Source organism: Penaeus monodon, chromosome 3 (assembly GCF_015228065.2).
Source record: "Penaeus monodon isolate SGIC_2016 chromosome 3, NSTDA_Pmon_1, whole genome shotgun sequence".
Lineage (NCBI taxonomy): Eukaryota > Metazoa > Arthropoda > Malacostraca > Decapoda > Penaeidae > Penaeus > Penaeus monodon.
In genome coordinates this window covers 2,104,062-2,125,910 of record NC_051388.1, presented here as the reverse complement: position 1 = coordinate 2,125,910, position 21,849 = coordinate 2,104,062, and the positions used below count along the sequence as shown (strand labels likewise).

The window sequence follows — 21,849 nt, the reverse complement described above, 5'->3', positions numbered from 1 at the left end:
GTGTGTGCATATATATATGTATATGTATATTATATTATATATATATATATATATATATATATATATATATATATATATATGTGTGTGTGTGTGTGTGTGTGTGTGTGTGTGTGTGTGTGTGTGTGTGTGTGTGTAAGAATATTTATATGAATATATATACATGTATATAATATATATATATATATATATATATATATATATATATATATATATATATATATATATATATAGATACATATATATATTTATATATATATATATATGTATATATATACATATATACATGTGTGTGTGTGCGTGCATTTCTGTATGCATTTATGTATATGTGTGTTTGTCTGTGTATATATATTCATAAATTTATATATTCATATAATCATATACATACATACATACAGATATATAAGCAATTATATATAAATACACAAATGCATGTTTATATAAAAACACACGTACATGTGTACATTTGCATATATGAATATATATGTATGTATGTATATTTTTGTGTATATATATGAGTATGTAGATATATATGAAGATATATAGACAGATATAGAGGGACAGCGATACGAGTAGAGAGATTTTGAGATAGATACTAAAAAAGAGAGAGGGGTTGAGTTCATAATTTTCCTTCTATAAATTAATCTAAGTATTAGGGATTTCAACCCTATTTCGCAGTTATTAAGGGGAAAAAATTCTGCTTGAAAAGCATTTGTCACGTTTTTCCGCAATCCTCCAGAAATTCGTGACGTCACGGATTTAATGATCAGCTTCTAGTAAATCCTTTTAATTAATAATTTTTCTCGGGGAGATAAAAACGAAAATGATTTGTACCCGTATGTACTACCTTTTCTTATGACGCATCGTTTGACCTTGTTCCTTAAGGGAATATGAAATGCAACAGGTATAAAATCAGGTATATTCCAGTATGCGATTGACCAGCTGGCACTATCTGGCAACCACGGAGCTCAAATAAATACCACGGCGCGTTCGTCGAGAAGCACAGATCAGGTGTGGCAAGTGAAAACATCTCACAGGAAAAGTTAACAGTACTTGCAAAATGAAGGTTTTCTCAGCTCTGTGTTTGCTGGCTGTGGTAGCCGCGGTCATCGCTGCTCCTAGTAAGATATATTTTTGTTGTATTTGTGTGAATAGATTGAGTTAGTAAAGTTTACGGGATCGGATCTATAGTGTTTTGTTATAATGTTGCGATTGTTAACTATTTCACTGGTGGAATTGGGCAATATTTATTTATTTTTATTTTATTTTATTTATTATTATTATTATTTTTATTATTTTTTTTTTTTTTTTTTTTTTTTTTTTTTTTTTAGAAGAGTGCTTTCATAGAGAAAATTCCACATAATCTGCTTAATTCAAGTATCACCTTTTACCAATATCTATAGTCTAGATATAATTGTAAAATCTCTTCTCTTCACTATTTAATGCACTTGAGCATTGTGAATCTGCATTCCATAAACATGAAACTTATATCAATTTATATATATATATATATATATATATATATATTATATATATATATAGTAATTACTTCTACTAAACCATAATCATGCACCATTCTAAATCGCCCAATCTTGCACCCGCTTTACAAACAAAAGATAACTTCACCTTAGACCACATATACATAATAATTCAACCAAATACCTTAATTATCATTATCGAAGCGAATATCATTTGCCATTTCTTTACAACACAATGCTAACAGTACCAATACCAATATCATTTCCTATTCTCCTCGCATAAGCCTTATACATACCACACAATACTAATGCCAATACCATTTCCTGTTCTCATCTCATAATTCTAGTGAATATATACCAAACAGCACCACAGTTTTTGAAGCGTGTTAAATGTGTGCTAAATGTGTGGTCTTGTATGATCGCGTGCGCTTGGTTAGTGCTTCCGGACACGCTTTTAAGATGCAAAGCACAGGAGGACTCAGACCTCTGTGCTTGTGAAGATGAGCTGTTTGTGAGTTGTGTTGACTGGGCATTTTTTTTTTTTTTTTTTGCGTGTTTTGATGCTTTTCTTTTTTCTTTTCCTTTTTTTGAGATTTGTTGCTTTCATAGTTTCCTTCTATATTTTTTTCATTTTATTTGGTGTTTTGTTTTAACAGTCTTTCTCTCTTTTCTTATTTGGTGTTTTTTATGTCTTCTTTTTCTTGTTTTCTTTTCAATGGATTCTGTTTTAATGTTCCTTCCTTTATTGCTTCTTATGAAGGAATGACTAATCGGAGCTTACTATGATGTGGAAGTGTGTTTTCATCACTGTACCTTTGTATTTATAATAGGAAATAAAGTCATGTGCAAAGCTAATACTCCTAAAATTTTTATTTTAAACCGAGATAACTATCTCCTCTTATTCTCTACTGATATTCTTTTCTCTTTACTTCGTGTATCCCAAAATTCTCTTGATTTTTACCGCTTCTCTCTCCTCTCTTTCCTTCTTATATCCTGAAAATTCTCTCAAGTTCTTAATCTACATTTCCTTCTCATATCCCTAAATTATCCTAATTTCTACCGCCACTCTCGTCCTTCTCTCTCATTCTGGCACCCCTAATTTCTCTCATTTTCTACCGCTTTTACCTCATCTCTTCGTTTTTTAATCTCCCTCTCTCCCCACTCCCTGTGCAGGCGACCCGGCTGTGCTAGTGCCCCACGTGTCCCCAACTGCCCACAGCAAGTCCAGCGTCAGTGCCTCAGTACACGACACGGAGAGCCATGAAGAACCTGCCTCCACAGACGAGGACGAACACGTGTTTGGAGGTTCTCGTCACACAGTCGTCGACAGTGAGGACTATAGCGTTGCACCGAGTCCCGACCAGTAAGTTCTAAAGCAGCCAATGGCTTCTCTGTGCCTTTGGGTGTAAAATTTGATAATTTTTTGGATGATGACTAGTAAGTTCTGTTTCACCTGTGAATAGATCTTTTGAACCTTTGGGTGTAAAATTCGATTGGTTATTAAGAATTAATTTAATACCGACGAGTAAATTCTGTTTCGCCTGTGGATGGATCAGTTACTTTGGGTGTAGAATTTAATTGTTTATAAAGGATTTGAAAGACTTTTGATAACTTTGAATGGCTGTAATTGTTTTTTTTTTTTTTCACAGTGGAGTTCTCGGAAGTCGATCCACCAGATCTGTTACTTTGGAGGCTAACCACACCGTTGCTGGTAAGTTCAGGAGATATTTTAATTGCTTGCTAACTAATATATTGCTGGTCCAATCGACAGATGCCTACTAAGAGTTCTTTGAAAATTTTACGAATACATAACGACCATTAATTTAGAAAAGGGCGCACCGCTTTGTCTGTCACCGAAGATACACCACAGTGGGTAAAGCCAGACCCACAATGCTATTTCTGTTGCATTAACCTTACAATCGTAAAAAAAAATTAAATAATATATTCGTACTCCATCCTACCCTTTCCCTTACGAACATCTCCCCTGCTGGAACCAATCTCAGCGCCGGAAACGGTATCAAGTCCCGTAAAGTGGATTTCCCGTCACCTGTTGCCGAGTAAATAGTTTTTTTCACAGTACACCGTAATATTCCTTGGAGGAGGAATGTGTAGAGGATAAAAAAATGAATTGGTTGTTACAAGATAATGTATTTGCTTCGTAAATGGTGGAGATTTCGAAGCTGTTTCGTTTCAATTTAATGTGAAATTCATGGATCTCTCTGCTTAGGTATATATATATTTTTTTTTTTTTTTTCTTAATTGTGGAAGTGCCTTATAAGTGCGTCTTTTAGGAGCTTGATACAAAACAAAATGATCGTTGAATCTGCAAAGCGTAGAATTCAGTAGCTTTTTTGCGTTTTCTATTTTTTGAATTTCAAGAAATCCAAATATAGTTGTGACTTGATTGCTTCTCCAAGAACTTCCAAAATTCGAGAGAGTGATTCTTATTATCACCAAAATTATCATTAATATTATTGAACAATATCTCTAATATAGAAGACAGACGATTACGAAGATTATGATTATAATAACGATAAACATTTTGAACAATCATATAAAAATCACCCCTCCCCCCTCCCTCAAAAAAAAAAAAAAAAAAAAAAAAAAAAAAAAAAAAGCAAATGCGTAGATAAATAAGCAAAAAATCTTTAAAATCTTACAGCTTGCTTATCGTCTCCTAGAAAAAAAAACTCACAGATTTTTTTATTATACTTTTTCAGGACGCAACGCCACCAGCTCCCACGACGAGACCACCGTCAGCAGCACCACCTCGAAGCCACGCAGGCAGGAGAGCAGCACTCGCCGCGGAATCCCTGTAGGTAGCAGCTTCACAAAAAACTTTTTTTAGTTTCTTTTTTCTTGTTTTCTTTTTTTCTTTTCGTTTCTTTTTCTTTTCTGTTTTCTTTTTCTTTTCTTATTTTCTTTTTTTCTTTTCTTTTCTTTTCTTTTCTTTTCTTATTTTCTTTTTCTTTTTCTTTCCTTACTCTTTTTTTTCATCCTCCCTTCCTTCTGAAGTTGTAGTACCTTCGCATGACTCCTGCTTCTTCTTCTTCTTCTTCTTCTGTTTCTTCTCCTCCCCTCCCCTTCCTACACCCTCCTCTTCCTTCTTTCTATATTTTCTCCTTATTTTAAAGCAGTAAATATTCCAAGATTTAGGATACTTACGAGAACATGATTTATTTTCATGACGTTAAAAACAAAAGATACTTTGCGCTCAGTTTATCTTTTTTTGTACTGTCTCGTTAAATCAAAACATTTTCGTTACTTCCTTTATAAAATATTCTTATTTTACATATTTTTTCTCATTTACTTATCTTATTTTTATATCTTCTTTATTCTTTTATTTTTATCTTCTATCTATTCCTTTAATATTTTATATCTTATTTCTTTTATTATCTATATTTCTATTTTCATTTACTTCCTCTTTTTTTATTCTATTACGACACGATTTGGTGCAATAGAATATACTAATTCCATTCTCCTTTTTCCCTCTTCCCTTTTTATCACAGATTCCTTTCGTTCTTCGTGACGACACCCGACCCAGCGCTCAGGCTCAGGTGAGATAACGAGCATCAGTAAGGATAAGGGTGATTAGTATAACATTAGATCTGCAATGATAATAATGACAGTGATTATAAGGGTAATTAGTATAACATTAATTATATCTGCAATGATAAGAATATCAATAATGTTCGTGAGGGTAATTAGTGCGAAGGTAATTATCTCTAATTGCAATAACGGCAATGATTATGAGGGTGGCAATACCAGGTATTATGATCATTATTATCATTAAATTATTATCATCTTGCGTTATATCAAATCACAATAACAACTTTTTTTAAAAGGGGTTTTTTTTTATTTCACTCAAAAACGCCCCAAAATGTTTTTTTTATTTCTTTCCCCAACAGCGGATTAACACCTAAATTGCAATTATTATCATGATTAAACTATAATTTTACGGCATATGAAACCATAATAACAACTTTTTCTAACAAGCATTTTATTTATTTCACAACGGGATAACATACATAAGCTTACGTTACATGAACCAACAAAATTTTTTAACATTTAAAAGTAGCTGATTTATTCTTTCCCCCCCCAAAAGGGGATAAAAAACCAAAAAGTACCAATTTTAGGTCGGACATCCATCTGCTGTGACCCGCGGAGACGCCCACAACACAGAGGCAGTTACTGAGCGCGATGAGGTTCGCTAATTTTTTTTTTTAGATTTTTTATATAGATGGACTGTAGTTTTTTCATGGATGAACTATTCGTTGTATGTGTAAGCTGCAGATTTGATCCAAAGACTGTTCTTTTTTTATTATAAGATAAGTTCTTTTTATACCGCTATATTTCAGGTATAAACTATACATTTTATACAGAAACAAATTTTAGCTAAGTTTTTATACATAGACTATTCCGTTTATACATCCATGATTCCTTCTATGCATGAATTTCAAATCAGTGAAGAAGGTTAAGTAGTACGTTATAATCGGTTCGGGACTCGGGATTTTTACTTACGTCCCCTTCCACCTTCCTTTTTTTGCGGGGAACAGACGTTGGGGAAAAAGAGGATTCAAACAAAAGGGCTTAGGTCAGTCACCATACAAACAGTTTCGTCACTGCCCCAGCTTGACCCCCGCGCCCCTTTCGGGGGCATTACCACGGGGGTGCCCTCAGCGTTTTGCTCCCCAAACGTACATTTGAAAACAAACAAAAATAAAAAAATACCGAGTATCGTTTCTTTTTTTTTGTTAACTTATGATTCCCTTTTGTCGTTTGAACGAATACACCGCTGTGGATGAACTGACTTGCTTCGTCCACTCGAATATTTCCAGAGAGTCTTCATTTAGTTGTCTGTGGTAAAAAATTTTTTTTTTCCTGGGAAAAGCCCGTCTGATCTGTTTTTTTTTTAGTTATTATTTGTTTTTCCTTTTGTATTAATTTTCAGGGTTTATTGTCTATGTAATAACAGGCCCACCTATTTGATCTTTGTTATTTTGGAGAATTTTTTTGGGTTTGTTTAAGGAAAAAAAAAAAAAATTAAATAAAGGCCGATTTTTTAGTTTTTGCTCGCTTTTTTTCCCCCGCAAGTATTAATGCCAGTTTTTGGGTTTTTGCTTTTAATACAAGAGAGTCGACTGACAGATGAAAATGCAAATCTAAGCTACTTGCTGCTACTAAAAGTTCTCAGGAATGCTGTAGGACACTAAAATTTTGTGCAGCCAAATCAAAAGCCAAGGCTCTGAGACAATGTTCGAGGCACAAGTCTGCGTGACCAGGGGTGACCAGAATGGGCCCGGTTTTGAAATAGTTTGGGAAGAATTGCCCGGGGACCCTCCTTCCAAAAGGAGTTCCACTACCTGGTTGACCGAACCAAAGCAAGACAGTTTGTCATGAGACCAATGACTGGGAGACACATAGAAGCTGGACAAAAAAGTACAAAGATCTTTCTGTATACATGCCGTCTGTCCCATTGTGGACTATGCTTCTTGACAAATCATACAAACAACTGACTGTGCAGACAGATGCTGCAAGCATTGTGGCGAGGGAACGCCACCCTCTTATAATATTTGCTGGACTGTTTAGATTATGCTGCATGCTTACATTGTGGCGGCAGGAGCGCCTGCTGGTAACCCAGCCACCACGGTAAGCACCGAGTGTCAGAGAATCAATCGAGACAGCCTCAAATAGCTGGCATAGGCCGGGCCATATACATGGAAGACCAGGGCGAAGCACGGTTCGCAAATCTCAAATCAGTGAATCCCTTGGTTTGTCACTTTGCCGCTTCGCTCCCCTGGGGGCGTGGCATCACCACTGACCAATTAGAAACGGACAGATTTCAACGACGGAACATCTTACAAACGCTCCGAACTCTGTCATTATGGAAGTGTACTCTTGCAATTGCATAAGGCAGACCCGCGAGTCAGAGGACGAGTAGGATGGAGATGGTCTACGGAAAATGGGGAGGGGGAAATCAATAATACTAGAACATTAACAAATAATAATAATCAAATAAAAAAGTGTGTATGTGTGTGAGTGTATGAGGCAAATAGATGACAAATAAATAACAGGTAAAGGAGGGGAAGCAACGGAAGAGTGGGGGAGAAGGCAAAGAGTGAAAGAAGCAGGAGACTGAACGGAGGGGGGGGGGGAACCTCCTTGTATCTATACTTTGATTTTAGTCATACCTAAGCCTTAGGGTGGCAGAAGGCAAGTCTTCATGTAGACCTCCAGGCGCTTTTGGTAAATACATGATACATATAATAAAATAATATAAAAATTTATTAATATATTTTAAAATATTATATAATATATTTACATAATATTCATATATGATTATCATACAATAATTTAAAATGTTTTCATACATAAATAATACAGGGTAATAATGTTACACACACTTTATATACAAAATTTTGTATATTATAACACAAAAGATGGGGAAATATATAAATATATGTTTTATATTATATATTATATATAATGATATATATATTTTGGTGTGGGGGTGTGTGTGTGTGTGTGTGTGTGTGTGTGCGTGCGCATCATAATATTCATATATTCTATTACTAAAAATTAAAAAACAGTTTTAATAACAATCATATAAAGCATATTTTATATGTTTTAATTTTATAAAACAAAAACAAACAAAACACACACACACACAAAAAAAAAAAAAACCAAAAAAAATATATATATTATATATAAAATAATATTATATTTTTATATATATTATTTTATATTTTTTAAAAATAATAAAATTTATATATGATAATAAATTCAAATAGGGTGGGGGGTGAGAAAATTTAAAATTTAATTTTCAAAAAAAAAAAAATTTAGAAGAATAAGGTAGAAAAGGAAAAAAAATAAAAAAAGAAAATCATTTTTTTTTCCTTTACAAAAAAAAATCTTTTTTTCATGAAATTTTCTAGATTAAAAAAAAAAATTTTTTGGGAAAAAAAATTTTTAAAAAAAAACCCCAAAAAAAAAACCCCCATAAAAAAAAAAGGAATTGTGTGTACTACCTTTCCTTATGACGTAACAACTGACCTCGTTCCTTAGGGGACTAAAAATGCAACAGGTGGAAAAGAAAGTATGCGATTGACCAGCTGGCACTATCTGGCAACTGCAGAGCTCAAATAAATCCCACAGGCTTTTGTCAAAGCACAGATCGGGGTGTGGAAAGGAAACATTCACAGGAAAATTTAACAGATTTTGGCAAATAAAGGGTTTTTTCAGCTCTGGTTTGTGGCTGTGGTACCGCGGTCTTTGCTGCTCTAGTAAGATAATTATTGTATAGGGTGATAGAGAGTAAATTTTAAGGGCGAATTAGGTTTTACTATAATGTTGGCGACGTTTTAATTTCTATGGTGGGTTAGGAATATAATTTTTTCTTTATTTTTTTTGTTTTAAACATTTTATTTTTTGTATATGGGAGAAATTTTATATAATGTAAATTGAAGTAATATCTTTTCTCTTCACTATCAAAAGCACTTAAGCTTTTTTAATCTGTTTCCACAAACATGAAACGTACAATTTATTTACTCGTATTTATTGTTTGTGGTGTGTATTTTAATTTTTATTTTTTTTTTCCCTTTTAGTTTCGATTTTTTTTTTTAATATTTTTTGTTTTCTTTTTTTTTTTTATTTTTTATTTTTTCTTTCTTATTTTTTATTTGGTGGTTTTGGGGGTTTTTTAATTTTCCCTCTCTCCCCATCCCTGTCGGCCCTGGCTGTTTCTAGTGCCCCACGTTCCCCCAAATGCCCACAGTGTGTCTAGGTTTTAGGCCCCGGGGGAAACCCTGGAAAACCTGCCTCCACAGAGAGGGCGAACACGTGTTGGGAGTTCTCGCACACAGTCGTCGGAGTGTTGCCGAGTCCCGAACAGTAAGTTCTAAGGGTGTCAAAGTTTTTTTTTTTGTTTTTTTATACCCTTGGGTGTAAAAATTTTTTATTTCATTAAAGGTTGTAATGTTTTTATAATGACCGGGAAGTTCTGTTTCACTGTGGAAGATTTCGCACCTTTGGTGTAAAATTCGATGTCATTAAGGAAAAATTTAATACCCACCCGTAAGTTCTATTTCCTGTGGATAATCTACTTTTGGTGAAAGAGTTTTAAAACTTTGCTGCGCAATTTAGTGTATTTAAGTTTTTTTTTTTCACAGTGGAGTTTTCGGAAAATCGATCCACCAAAAAATGTTACTTTGGAGGTAATCATCCCGTTTTGGTGAGTTCAAAGGGGATATTTTAATTGATTGGGAATTTTACTAATTTTTTCTTTTTTACGGTTTATTTATTTCCTGTTCTTAAATTCCCCCTCTCTTTTTCCCCCTCCCTGTGCAGGCAACCCCGGTGTGCAGGCCCCAAAATGTCCCCCAAATCCCACAGCGAGCCAGCGTCGGTGCCCATAACGTTCGGAGAAAACCTGGACAACCTGCCTCCCCGACGAGGACAAATGCTTTTGGGGGTTCTCGTCCACAGTCGTCGGGGGTTTTGCATCGAGTCCGAACAGTAAAATTCTAAACTGCATGGCTTTCTGTACCCCTTTGGGGGTAAAATTTATTTTTCATTAAAGGATTGTAAGTTTTGATGCTTTACCGTGGATAGACCCGTACCTTTGGGATTTCGACCCGCAAGTTCTGTTTCACCTGTGGATAGATTTGTTACTTTGGGTGTAAAAATGGATTGTTTAGAAAGGGTTTGAAAGATTTGTCATAACTTTCAGTGGCTGTAATTGAGTGTTTTAACTATTGTTTTTTTCACAGTGGAGTTCTCGGAAGTCGATCCACCAGATCTGTTACTTTGGAGGCTAACCACACCGTTACTGGTGAGTTCAAGGAGATATTTTAATTGCATGTTGATATATTGATAATCCTATCGACAGATGCCCGTTATCTGCTATGATTCTTTGAAAAAATTTACAATTTTTCCCTTTGCATGAACCGCATGTATAATAACGCTCGTTGATTTAGAAAAAGGCTCACAGCTCTATCTGTCACCAGACCCATAGCACTATCTGTTGCATTAACCTCACAAACGTAAAAACTCAGAATACCCCTCCCCTTTCGAATATATCCCCCTTTTTTAATGAAGCAAAAATTTATTTTAATACTTCAAAATAGAAAAAAAGACAAAAATTCAGACCATTAATTCGTTGAGCAAACGTTTAAAAAGCCGGCACTATGTCAGCGCCGGAAACGGGGTTAAGTCCCGAAAGGGAGCCGGGAAATAGCTTGTTCACTGTACCCCCTTAAAAATTCCTTGGGGGAGGAAGTGTCGGGGTGGAAATAAAATAATTTTGGTTTGTACGAGATACATGTATTTCGAAAATGTTTCGTTTAGTTTAATGTGAAATTCCCGGACTTCAGAATTCGAGAGAGAAAAAAAAAAGGTTCATGTGATGATAAAAATTTTTAAAAATAATAATGAAAAAACTCAACAAAATAATGGCAATAAAGCTATTTTTTTTCTTATCAACAGAATTTTTAATATTATTGAACAAAATCTTTAATATAAAACAAAGACGATTTGCAAAAAATGATTTTAAAAATAAAAAATGAAACAATCATAAACCCCCCCCCCAAAAAAAATAATAATAACAATAATAAAAAAATAAATAAATAAACGAAAAAATAAATAAAAATAAAAAAATAAAAAAAAAAATCTAAAAATCCTACAGCTTACCCATCATCTAGAAAAGACCTCAGTGATTTTCATAACGTCTTTTTTTTAATATATTTTAGGACAACGCCCCCAGCCCCCGCGCCCAGCTCCGTCAGCCCCGCCACCTCAGGCCACCCAAAGGGAGGGAGCAGCACTCGCCCCTGACCCCCGTAGGGGAGCTTTACAAAACTTTTTTCTTCTTTCCTTGTTTTCTTTTTCCTTCTTTCTTTCCTTCAGTTTATTTTCTTTTTTCATTCCTTCTTTTTTCTCTTCCTTCTATGTTTCCTTACTTTTCTTTTGTTTCTTTTCTTTCATCCTCCCTTCCTTCCTTATGAAGTTGTGGTACCTGTGTAAACTCTATTTTTTTTCCTTCCCCCTTCCCACTCCTTATTCTTATTCTTCCCCCCCAATTTCCTCTTTTTTTTCCCTTTTTTTTTCTCCACATAACGGGATTAACGGCACCCTTTTTTTAAACAATAAAAACTCCCAAGATTCACAAAACTTTTGATATCGTGATTTTTTTACATCACTCGTTAAAAAAAAAGATATTCCCCGCAATTTATCTATTTTTAGTCTTAAAAATCATAATGTTTTATTTCTTTTATTTCTTTCATTTTTATCTAGTATTTATTCTTTGATTTATTTATATTTCTCTTCTTTATTCTTTTCGTTTTTCTCTCATCTATTCTTTTATTTTATGTTTTTCTTACCTCTTTTTTTTTTTCTACGACTAAATTTACTAATTCAATTCACCCTTTTCCCTTTTTTCTTTTTTTATCAGGTTCCTCTCGTTCTTCGTGGAGACGGGCCCCCCCAGCCCTGGGACAGGTGAGTAAGATCACAGAAGATTAGGGTTTAAATTGTAATTTAAATTTCAGTAAAGAAAGACATAATTTAAGGGGTAATTATATGACTAATTAAAGTAATGCAAGACGAAATGAGGATTATGTGGATTATTATCAATTTATCATCTTGCGTTATATAAAACCACAATAACAACTTCTAAAGACTGTACTTTATTTCACTCACAACGAACTCAAATGTATTTTTTTTTATTTTTGTTTTCCCCCGGCGGATTAAAACGTAAATTGGAATTATATATGATAAAATTTTTAAAATTTTAAAGGATACGAAACCACAATAACAACTTTTTTCTAAAACATGAAACTTTTTAACAAACGCAAAAAATCATCCCCAAACGGCGGGTTTAAACCCTTAAGCCAGCGTCATGTGAGATACATAGCATTTCAACAAATGTTATTTCGTTTACAAAAAAAACCCCCAAAAAAGTAAACCTTTTTTTAGTCGGACTCCCTCTCTAACCCCGTGACCGCGGAGACGCCCTGACGCGAGGCAGCCAGAGCACGATGAGGTTCGTTATTTTCCTTATTTTTATGTACTTTTGGGTTTATTTATTTTTTATTTTTTTTATAGTTTTTTAGGAGGGAAATATAAAAAGGTAAAATAAGGGTTTATGATTTTTAGCTATTTTTTTTTTTTATTATAAAAACGTTCTTTTTTATTTATATTTTATGTATAAACTATACATTTTTTAAAATAAAACATTTTTAAAAAGGTTTTATGAAGACTATTTCCTTTATACATACATGATTCATTTTACGCATAAAACTACATTTGAGTAATTGGTCACAATCGCTTTATCTCAGCATTTTACATTTTTGAGTAATTTCATTCACTGTCACCTTTGTCCTGCAGGAGGCACATGAATCGTCTGCCGAGAAAGAGGGTTTACAACATAAGCTTAGGTCAGTCACCATTAAAAAACCCGGGTTTGCCACTTTACCCAGCTTGCTTCCCCCGACCCTTACAGGCATTACCACGAGGGTCCCCTGAGCGCTATGCTCACCAACGCCACGTTTCAAAACAAAATGTATAATCAATAAGCCCACCTATATTCTATTCCTTTTTTTCCATTTTTTGTCAACTTATGACTGCCTTTGTCTGAGAAAAAAATGATGTTCGTGTGAACAAAGCTCAAAAGGGTTCGAACAGGGGCTGGTTGTGGATCAAGCTTTGCTTCGTTTACTCGAACACTTTTCAACAGTCTGTCTTCACTTGTGTGTTGTGTGTGATAACACATTATTTCCTTTCATCTGTAGAATGTTCCCGTCTAGATCTGTCTTTTCTTTTAGTATTGTATTTCCTTTTGTATTAACTTTTCACGGTTATTCGTCCTATGTAATTAACAGTGACCACCTATTTGATCATTGTGTATCTTGGACTGTTAATTTTATTGGTTGATTAATCTGTAAAAAACAAAAACAAAATCTAAATAAAGACCAGATATGTAGTTTTTGTCTCGCTTTCTTTCACCCGTAATGTAATTGTCCAGTTTTTGTGTTTGCTATTAATACAAGAGGAGTGCGACTGACAATATGCAAATCGCACACTCCTAAGCTACTTGCTGCTGTTAAACTTCTGAACACAAGTTTCCAGAAGAGGAAGGCATGAACTTCCTCACCGTCAAACTTTTATCAACTAATATACAATCGCTTTTAACTTCTCGTCAAGTATTCAGTTCCTGCAAATTGAGTCATGGAGTAAAAGGTGAGAAAGAACAATATGCCTTGTGTTGATGTTTAGGTTATATTTTCTGTAAAACTACCTTATACTACTTATCAATGACTCCTTCCAAAGGCCACACGTGAAATAAACCATCCCATGCGAACCTCACAAATCCCTAAAACACCCTTTTGCGCGCCAGGCCCTTCCCTCCGACACTTAAGCGTGGCCACAGGCTTCGAGGACGAGTCCATAAGCACAACCAGCACTCTGTCATATCTGTGCTAGTATTCCTACACATGGAGAAGGCTTTTCAATTAGCAAGTCATTTTGCTATTCAGGAGACCCACATCCAGAAGGGAATCAGAGGAATGTTCTTGGCCTTGATAGGTGACTTTTTCAGGTAACAGAATAGCCAAACTCAGATTCCAAGGTCACCTATCACAGCACATGCTTCTACAAAATGGAATGCCACAGGGTGGGAACTTCACTCCAGCCCTTTTCAACACCCTAATGTCCTGTATCCTCAACATACACCTCTCAGTGGGCTACAAGATCATCTCTTATGCATACGCTCTTGCAGTCATCTCAACTGGACCACACTGCCTAAGAAGAGTCCACCGCTGTCTGGACCAATGTATCTTCAGGGAAATGTTTGTAAAGACACTAAAAATCTGTTTGCAGCCCAAATTAAAAGCCATGGCTCCCAGTCACAAGTTCAAGACACTAGTCTGCGTGTACAGGAAATGGGCCCAAGTCTTGCAATAGCTTGGGGTAAGAATTAACCAGACCCTCCTTCCAAAAGGAGCTCCACTACCTGGTTGACCCAAAGCAAGACAGTTTGTCATGAGACCAATGACTGGGAGACACATAAGAGCTCGACATAAAGTACTAATATCTTTGTGTGTACATGCCGTCTGTCCCATTGTGGACTATGTTTCTTGGCAAATCATACAAACAATTGACTGTGCAGACAGATGTTGCAATCAATGTAGTGAGCCGCCGGACTATTTAGATTATGCTGCATGCTTACATCGTGGCGGCAGGAGCGCCTGCTGGTAACCCAGCCACCACGGTAAGCACCGAGTGTCAGAGAATCAATCGAGACAGCCACAAATAGCTGAAACAGGCCGGGCCATATATATGGAAGACCAGGGCGAAGCTACACTTCGCAAATCTCAAATGAATGAATTCCTCGACTTGTCACTTCATGGTCGTGGCATCACCACTGACCAAGTAGAAACGGACAGATTTCAACGACGGAACATCTTACAAACTTGCTACGGACTCTGACTCGTTTGCCTGTGATTATGAAGTGCACTTTTGCAATTGCATAAGGCAAATCCGCGAGTCAGAGGACGAGAAGAATGGAGATGGTCTACGGAAAAAAAGGGAGAAAAAATATTTTTTTAAAATAATAAGTAAATAAAAAGAGACACTTTTTTAATCATTTATTTTTCTTATCATAATCATCAGTTTTGTTTATTTTTGTTACTTAAACTGTTTCTAAAAAAGTAGTTACTACTGTTTCTACAAAACTATTTTTAACTTCTTGTCTTTTTGCTTTCGTTGTGTTTCAAACACCCAATTACTTCGTTTTTTTTTTTCTTTCTTTCTTTCTTTTCTTTTCTTTTCTTTTCTTTTCTTTTCTTTTCTTTTCTTTTTTTCTTTTGTTCAGATGATATGTTCTCACACCCCAGATAATTCTTCTTCCTTCTTTTGTTGAGTTCACATGTTCTCATCAGCAATCACCTTATGTGCATATATTTTATATACGTTATATATACTCGAAGTTATACTCCCCGTCCCCTTGCAACCGTCAGAGCAAACTTGCAATCGCTTTCAATAACACTGCTTCTTTCAATCTTTACATTCTCCACAAACACGCGTACACACATATATTTATATATACATATATAAACATTTATATGCATATATGTATGTATATATATGTGTGTGTACATACATACATACTTATATATATAAATATATAAACGTATATATGTGTATATTTGCATATACGAATATATATATATATATATACATGTGTGTGTGTACGTATGTGTATATATATAATATAAGTATTCTATATATATATATGTGTGTGTGTGTGTGTGTGTGTTGTGTGTGTGTGTGTGTGTGTGTGTGTCTGTGTGTGTGTGCGTTTGTGTGTAGAGATATATGAATATATATATATATATATATATATATATATATATATATATATATATATATAGACATATAGACATATAGTGATAGAGATATAGACAGACAGAGAGAGGTAGAGAAATAGGAAGAGATATACAAAGAGAGAGTGGGGAGAAGTTCATAATTTTCCTTCAATAAAATAATCTAAGAATTATTGATTTCATTGAACATATTTCGAAATTATTAAGGTAAATATGATGTTTGAAAAGCGTGTCATTTTTTTCAGTCCAGAAATTCATGACGTCTTTTAATGAACACCAAAGAAATCCTTTCTGTCGGAGAAATAAACATGAAAAGGAGTTGTGTGTACTAACTTTCCTTATGACGTAACATCTGACCTCGTTCCTTAGGGGACTAAGAATGCAACAGGTGGAAAAGAAAGTATACGATTGACCAGCTGGCACTATCTGGCAACCACGGAGCTCAAATAAATACCACGGCGCGTTCGTCGAGAAGCACAGATCAGGTGGGCACGTGAAAACATCTTCTCAGGAAAAAAATAACAGTCCTTGCAAAATGAAGGTTTTCTCAGCTCTGTGTTTGCTGGCTGTGGTAGCCGCGGTCATCGCTGCTCCTAGTAAGATATATTATTGTTGTATTTGTGTGAATAGATTGAGTAGTAAAGTTTACAGGATCGAATCTAGTGTTTTATTATATTGTTGCGACGTTAAAGTTCTACTGGTAGGAGTTAGGCAATATATTTTTTTCCTTTACTTTTTTTATTGTGTTTATATATACACTTTTATTGTTTGTAGTCATGGTAGAAATTTCATATAATGTAATATTTGAAGTAATATCTGTTCTCTTCACTATTCAATGCACTTAAGCTTTGTTAATCTGTATTCCACAAACATGAAACTTGTATCAATTTATATATACATCGTATTTATTTCGTTTGTGTGTGTGTATTTTAATGTTTTATTTCTTTTCCTTTTAGTTTCGATTTTTGTTTTAATATTCTTTGTTTCTCTTTTTTTATTTTCTTTTTTATCTTCTTTCTCTTATTTTTTATTTGGTGGTTGGGGTTTTTCTTAAATCTCCCTCTCCCCCACTCCCTGTGCAGGCGGACCTGGCTGTGCTAGTGCCCCAGTGTCCCAACTGCCCACAGTGGTTCTAGTGTCAGTGCCTCGGAGAAACCATGGACAACTGCCTCCACAGACGAGGACGAACACGTGTTGGAGGTTTCGTCACACCAGTCGTCTGCAGTGTTGCACGCGTCCCGAACCAGTAAGGTTCAAGGCTGTCAATGTTGTTGTTTTTTGTTTTTTTCTTACCCTTGTGTGTAAAAATTCTATTGTTCATTAAAGATTGTAATGTTCATAATGGACCGGTAAGTTATGTTTCACCCGTGTATAATTCTTCTGCACCTTTTGGTGTAAAATTCGATTGATCATTAAGAAAAAATTTAATACCGACCAGTAAGTTCTATCTTACCTGTGGATAGATCTACTTTTGGTGAAAGAGTTTTCAAAACTTTGCATAGCTGCAATTGAGTGTATTAATGTTTTTGTTTTTCACAGTGGAGTTTTCGGAAGTCGATCCACCAAAACTGTTACTTTGGAGGCTAATCATCCCGTTGCTGGTGAGTTCAAGGAGATATTTTAATTGATTGGTAATTTCACCTAATTTTTCTCATTTTCTACTGCTTCTATCTTATTTCCTCGTTCTTAAATCTCTCTCTCTTTCTCCACTCCCTGTGCAGGCAACCCGGCTGTGCTAGTGCCCCACGTGTCCCCAACTGCCCACAGCGAGTCCAGCGTCGGTGCCTCACTACACGTCTCGGAGAACCATGGACAACCTGCCTCCACAGACGAGGACGAACATGCGTTGGGAGGTTCTCGTCACACAGTCGTCGGTAGTGTTGCATCGAGTCCCGAACAGTAAGTTCTAAAGCTGTCAATGGCTTCTCTGTACCCTTGGGTGTAAAATTATATTGTTCATTAAAGGATTGTAATGTTTTGATGCTTCACCGTGGATAGATCTTCTGTACCTTTGGCATTAGCGACCAGCAAGTTCTGTTTCACCTGTGGATAGATCTGTTACTTTGGGTGTAAAAATGGATTGTTTAGAAAGGGTTTGAAAGATTTGTCATAACTTTCAGTGGCTGTAATTGAGTGTTTTAACTATTGTTTTTTTCACAGTGGAGTTCTCGGAAGTCGATCCACCAGATCTGTTACTTTGGAGGCTAACCACACCGTTACTGGTGAGTTCAAGGAGATATTTTAATTGCATGTTGATATATTGATAATCCTATCGACAGATGCCAGTTATCTGCTAAGAGTTCTTTGAAAAGTTTACGAATTTCTCTTCGCATTGAACTCGTATGTATAATAACGGTCGTTGATTTAGAAAAAGGCTCACAGCTCTATCTGTCACCAGACCCATAGCACTATCTGTTGCATTAACCTCACAAACGTAAAAACTCAGAATACCCCTCCCCTTACGAATATATCTCCCTTTAAGTGAAGCAAATTTCAATTGTAATCACTTCATAAATAGAAAATAAGACAAAAAATATCAGACCATTAATTTCGTTGAGCAATCGTTTAACCTGCCGGCACCTATCTCAGCGCCGGAAACGGTATCAAGTCCCGTAAAGTGGATTGCCGAGTAAATAGCTTGTTCACTGTACACCGTAAAATTCCTTGGAGGAGGAATGTGTACGGGGTGAAATGAAAAATAATTTGGTTCGTACGAGATACATGCTATTTCGAAACTGTTTCGTTTCAGTTTAATGTGAAACTTCCAGGACTTCCAGAATTCGAGAGAAAAAAAAAGTGATTCATAGTGATGATAATAATTTTAATAATAATAATGAAAAAAACATCAACAATAACATAATGGCAATGAAAGCTATTTTTATCATTATCAACAGAATTATTAATATTATTGAACAATATCTTTAATATAAAACAAAGACGATTAGCAAAATAATGATTATAATAACGATAAGAACAATGAACAATCATAACCCCCCCCCAAAAAAAAAATAATAATAATAATAATAAAAAAATAAATAAATAAACGAAAAAGTAAATACATAAATAAATAAATAACAAAAAAATCTAAAAATCCTACAGCTTACCCATCATCTAGAAAAGACCTCAGTGATTTTCATAACGTCTTTTTTTAATATATTTTAGGACACAACGCCACCAGCCCCCGCGCCGAGACCTCCGTCAGCAGCGCCACCTCGAGGCCACACAGGCAGGAGAGCAGCACTCGCCGCATGATCCCTGTAGGTAGCAGCTTCACAAAACTTTTTTCTCTTCTTTCCTTGTTTTCTTTTTCCTTCTTTCTTTCCTTCAGTTTATTTTCTTTTTTCATTCCTTCTTTTTTCTCTTCCTTCTATGTTTCCTTACTTTTTCTTTTGTTTCTTTTCTTTCATCCTCCCTTCCTTCCTTTGAAGTTGTGGTACCTGTGTATAACTCCTATTTCTTCTCTTCCTCTTCCCACTCCTCTACTTCTTATTCTTCCTCCCCTACTTCTTCCTCTTTCTCCTCCCTTTTTCTTATTTTCTCCCACTATAACGGCATTCACACGGCACCTTGTTTTAAAGCAATAAATACTCCAAGATTCACAATACTTCTGAGATCGTGATTTATTTACATCACTCGTTAAAACAAAAGATACTTCGCTCGCAATTTATCGTACTTTTTCAGTCTTAAATATTCTATACATTGTTTTATTTCTTTTATTTCTTTCATTTTTATCTAGTATTTATTCTTTGATTTATTTATATTTCTCTTCTTTATTCTTTTCGTTTTTATCTCATCTATTCTTTTATTTTATGTTTTTATTACCTCTTTTTTTTATGCTTCTACGACTAAATTTACTAATTCAATTCACCTTTTCCCTTTTTTCTTTTTTATCAGGTTCCTCTCGTTCTTCGTGGAGACGGCCCAGCCAGCGCTCGGGCACAGGTGAGATAACGATCATCAGTAATGATTAGGGTAATTCGTATATTAATTGCAGTAATGATAATGACAGTAATGATTAAGAGGGTAATTAGTATGACGGTAATTAAATGTAATAGCAATGACGACAATGAGGATTATGTGGATTATAATCAAATTATCATCTTGCGTTATATAAAACCACAATAACAACTTCTAAAGACTGTACTTTATTTCACTCACAACGAACTCAAATGTATTTTTTATTTCGTTCCCACCGGCGGATTAACACGTAAATTGCAATTATTATCATGATAAAATTATATAATTTTACGGTATACGAAACCACAATAACAACTTTTTTCTAACAACATGAAACTTTTCTAACAAACGACATTATACATCATCCACAACGGCGGTATAACGCTTAAAGCCATGCGTCATGTGAGACTACAATAGCATTTCTAACAAGCTGCAGTTTATTTCGTTCACAAAAAACACCTAAAATGTTATCCATATTTTAGGTCGGACATCCATCTCTAACCGCTGTGACCCGCGGAGACGCCCATGACGCTGAGGCAGCCACTGAGCACGATGAGGTTCGTTCATTTTTCCTTATTTTTCATGTACTTTGGCTTTATTTATTTATTTATTTATTTATAGTTTTTCACGGAGGAACTATTCATTGTATGTGTAAGCTGGATTTATGATTCTTAGACTATTTTTTTTTTTATTATAAGACGTTCTTTTTATACTTCTATATTTCTTATATAAACTATACATTTTATACATAAACAAATTTTAAACAGGTTTTTATGCATAGACTATTCCTTTTATACATACATGATTCATTTTACGCATAAACTACATTTGAGTAATTGGTCACAATCGCTTTATCTCTGCATTTCACATTTTTGAGTAATTTCATTCACTGTCACCTTTGTCCTGCAGGAGGCACATGAATCGTCTGCCGAGAAAGAGGATTCACAACATAAGGCTTAGGTCAGTCACCATTAAAAACAGCTTCGTCACTTGACCCAGCTTGACTTCCCGCGACCCTTACAGGGCATTGCCACGAGGGTCCCCTGAGCGCTATGCTCACCAACGCCACGTTTCAAAACAAATGTATAAACAATAGCCCACCTATATTCTATTCCTTTTTTTCCATTTTTTGTCAACTTATGACTGCCTTTGTCATTTAAACGAGTACACTGTTACTTCATAATACCTCTGAGAAAAAAAATGATGTTCGTGTGAACAAAGCTCAAAGGGTTCGAACACGACTGGCTTGTGGATCAACTGCTTTGCTTCGTTTACTCGAACACTTTTCAACAGTCTGTCTTCACTTGTGTGTTGTGTGTGATAACACATTATTTCCTTTCATCTGTAGAATGTTCCCGTCTAGATCTGTCTTTTCTTTTAGTATTGTATTTCCTTTTGTATTAACTTTTCACGGTTATTCGTCCTATGTAATTAACAGTGACCACCTATTTGATCATTGTGTATCTTGGACTGTTAATTTTATTGGTTGATTAATCTGTAAAAAACAAAAACAAAATCTAAATAAAGACCAGATATGTACTTTTTGTCTCGCTTTCTTTCACCCGTAATGTAATTGTCCAGTTTTTGTGTTTGCTGTTAATACAAGAGTGAGTGCGGGACTGACCAATATGCAATCGCACCACTCCTTAAGCTACTTGCTGCTGTTAAAGTTCTGAACACAAGTTTCCAGAAGAGGAAGGCATGAACTTCCTCACCGTCAAACTTTTATCAACTAATATACAATCGCTTTTAACTTCTCGTCAAGTATTCAGTTCCTGCAAATTGAGTCATGGAGTAAAAGGTGAGAAAGAACAATATGCCTTGTGTTGATGTTTAGGTTATATTTTCTGTAAAACTACCTTATACTACTTATCAATGACTCCTTCCAAAGGCCACACGCGAAATAAACCATCCCATGCGAACCTCACAAATCCCTAAAACACCCTTTTGCGCGCCAGGCCCTTCCCTCCGACACTTAAGCGTGGCCACAGGCTTCGAGGACGAGTCCATAAGCACAACCAGCACTCTGTCATATCTGT

At 35.1% G+C, this 21,849-nt stretch overlaps 1 protein-coding gene across 1 annotated transcript; it reads left to right on the top strand.

Annotated features, from left to right (window-relative positions):
- Nucleotides 1–965: 965 nt before the first annotated feature.
- On the top strand, nucleotides 966–21,349 carry LOC119590173. Its single transcript, XM_037938966.1, has 9 exons — nucleotides 966–1,118; nucleotides 2,649–2,838; nucleotides 17,393–17,454; nucleotides 17,575–17,752; nucleotides 18,014–18,075; nucleotides 19,016–19,110; nucleotides 19,748–19,795; nucleotides 20,293–20,367; nucleotides 20,720–21,349. The coding sequence occupies exons 1-9, from the start codon at nucleotides 1,058–1,060 to the stop codon at nucleotides 20,768–20,770; spliced, it is 822 nt and encodes a 273-aa protein (XP_037794894.1). The 5' UTR covers nucleotides 966–1,057; the 3' UTR covers nucleotides 20,771–21,349.
- Nucleotides 21,350–21,849: the final 500 nt, after the last annotated feature.

Coding starts and splice junctions, on each gene's coding strand:
- LOC119590173 (XM_037938966.1), top strand. CDS start 1,058: ATGAAGGTTTTCTCAGCTCTGTGTTTGCTGGCTGTGGTAGCCGCGGTC. Junction 18,076..19,015: donor GGCTAACCACACCGTTACTG/GTGAGTTCAAGG, acceptor AATATATTTTAG/GACACAACGCCACCAGCCCC. Junction 20,368..20,719: donor CAGCCACTGAGCACGATGAG/GTTCGTTCATTT, acceptor TTTGTCCTGCAG/GAGGCACATGAATCGTCTGC.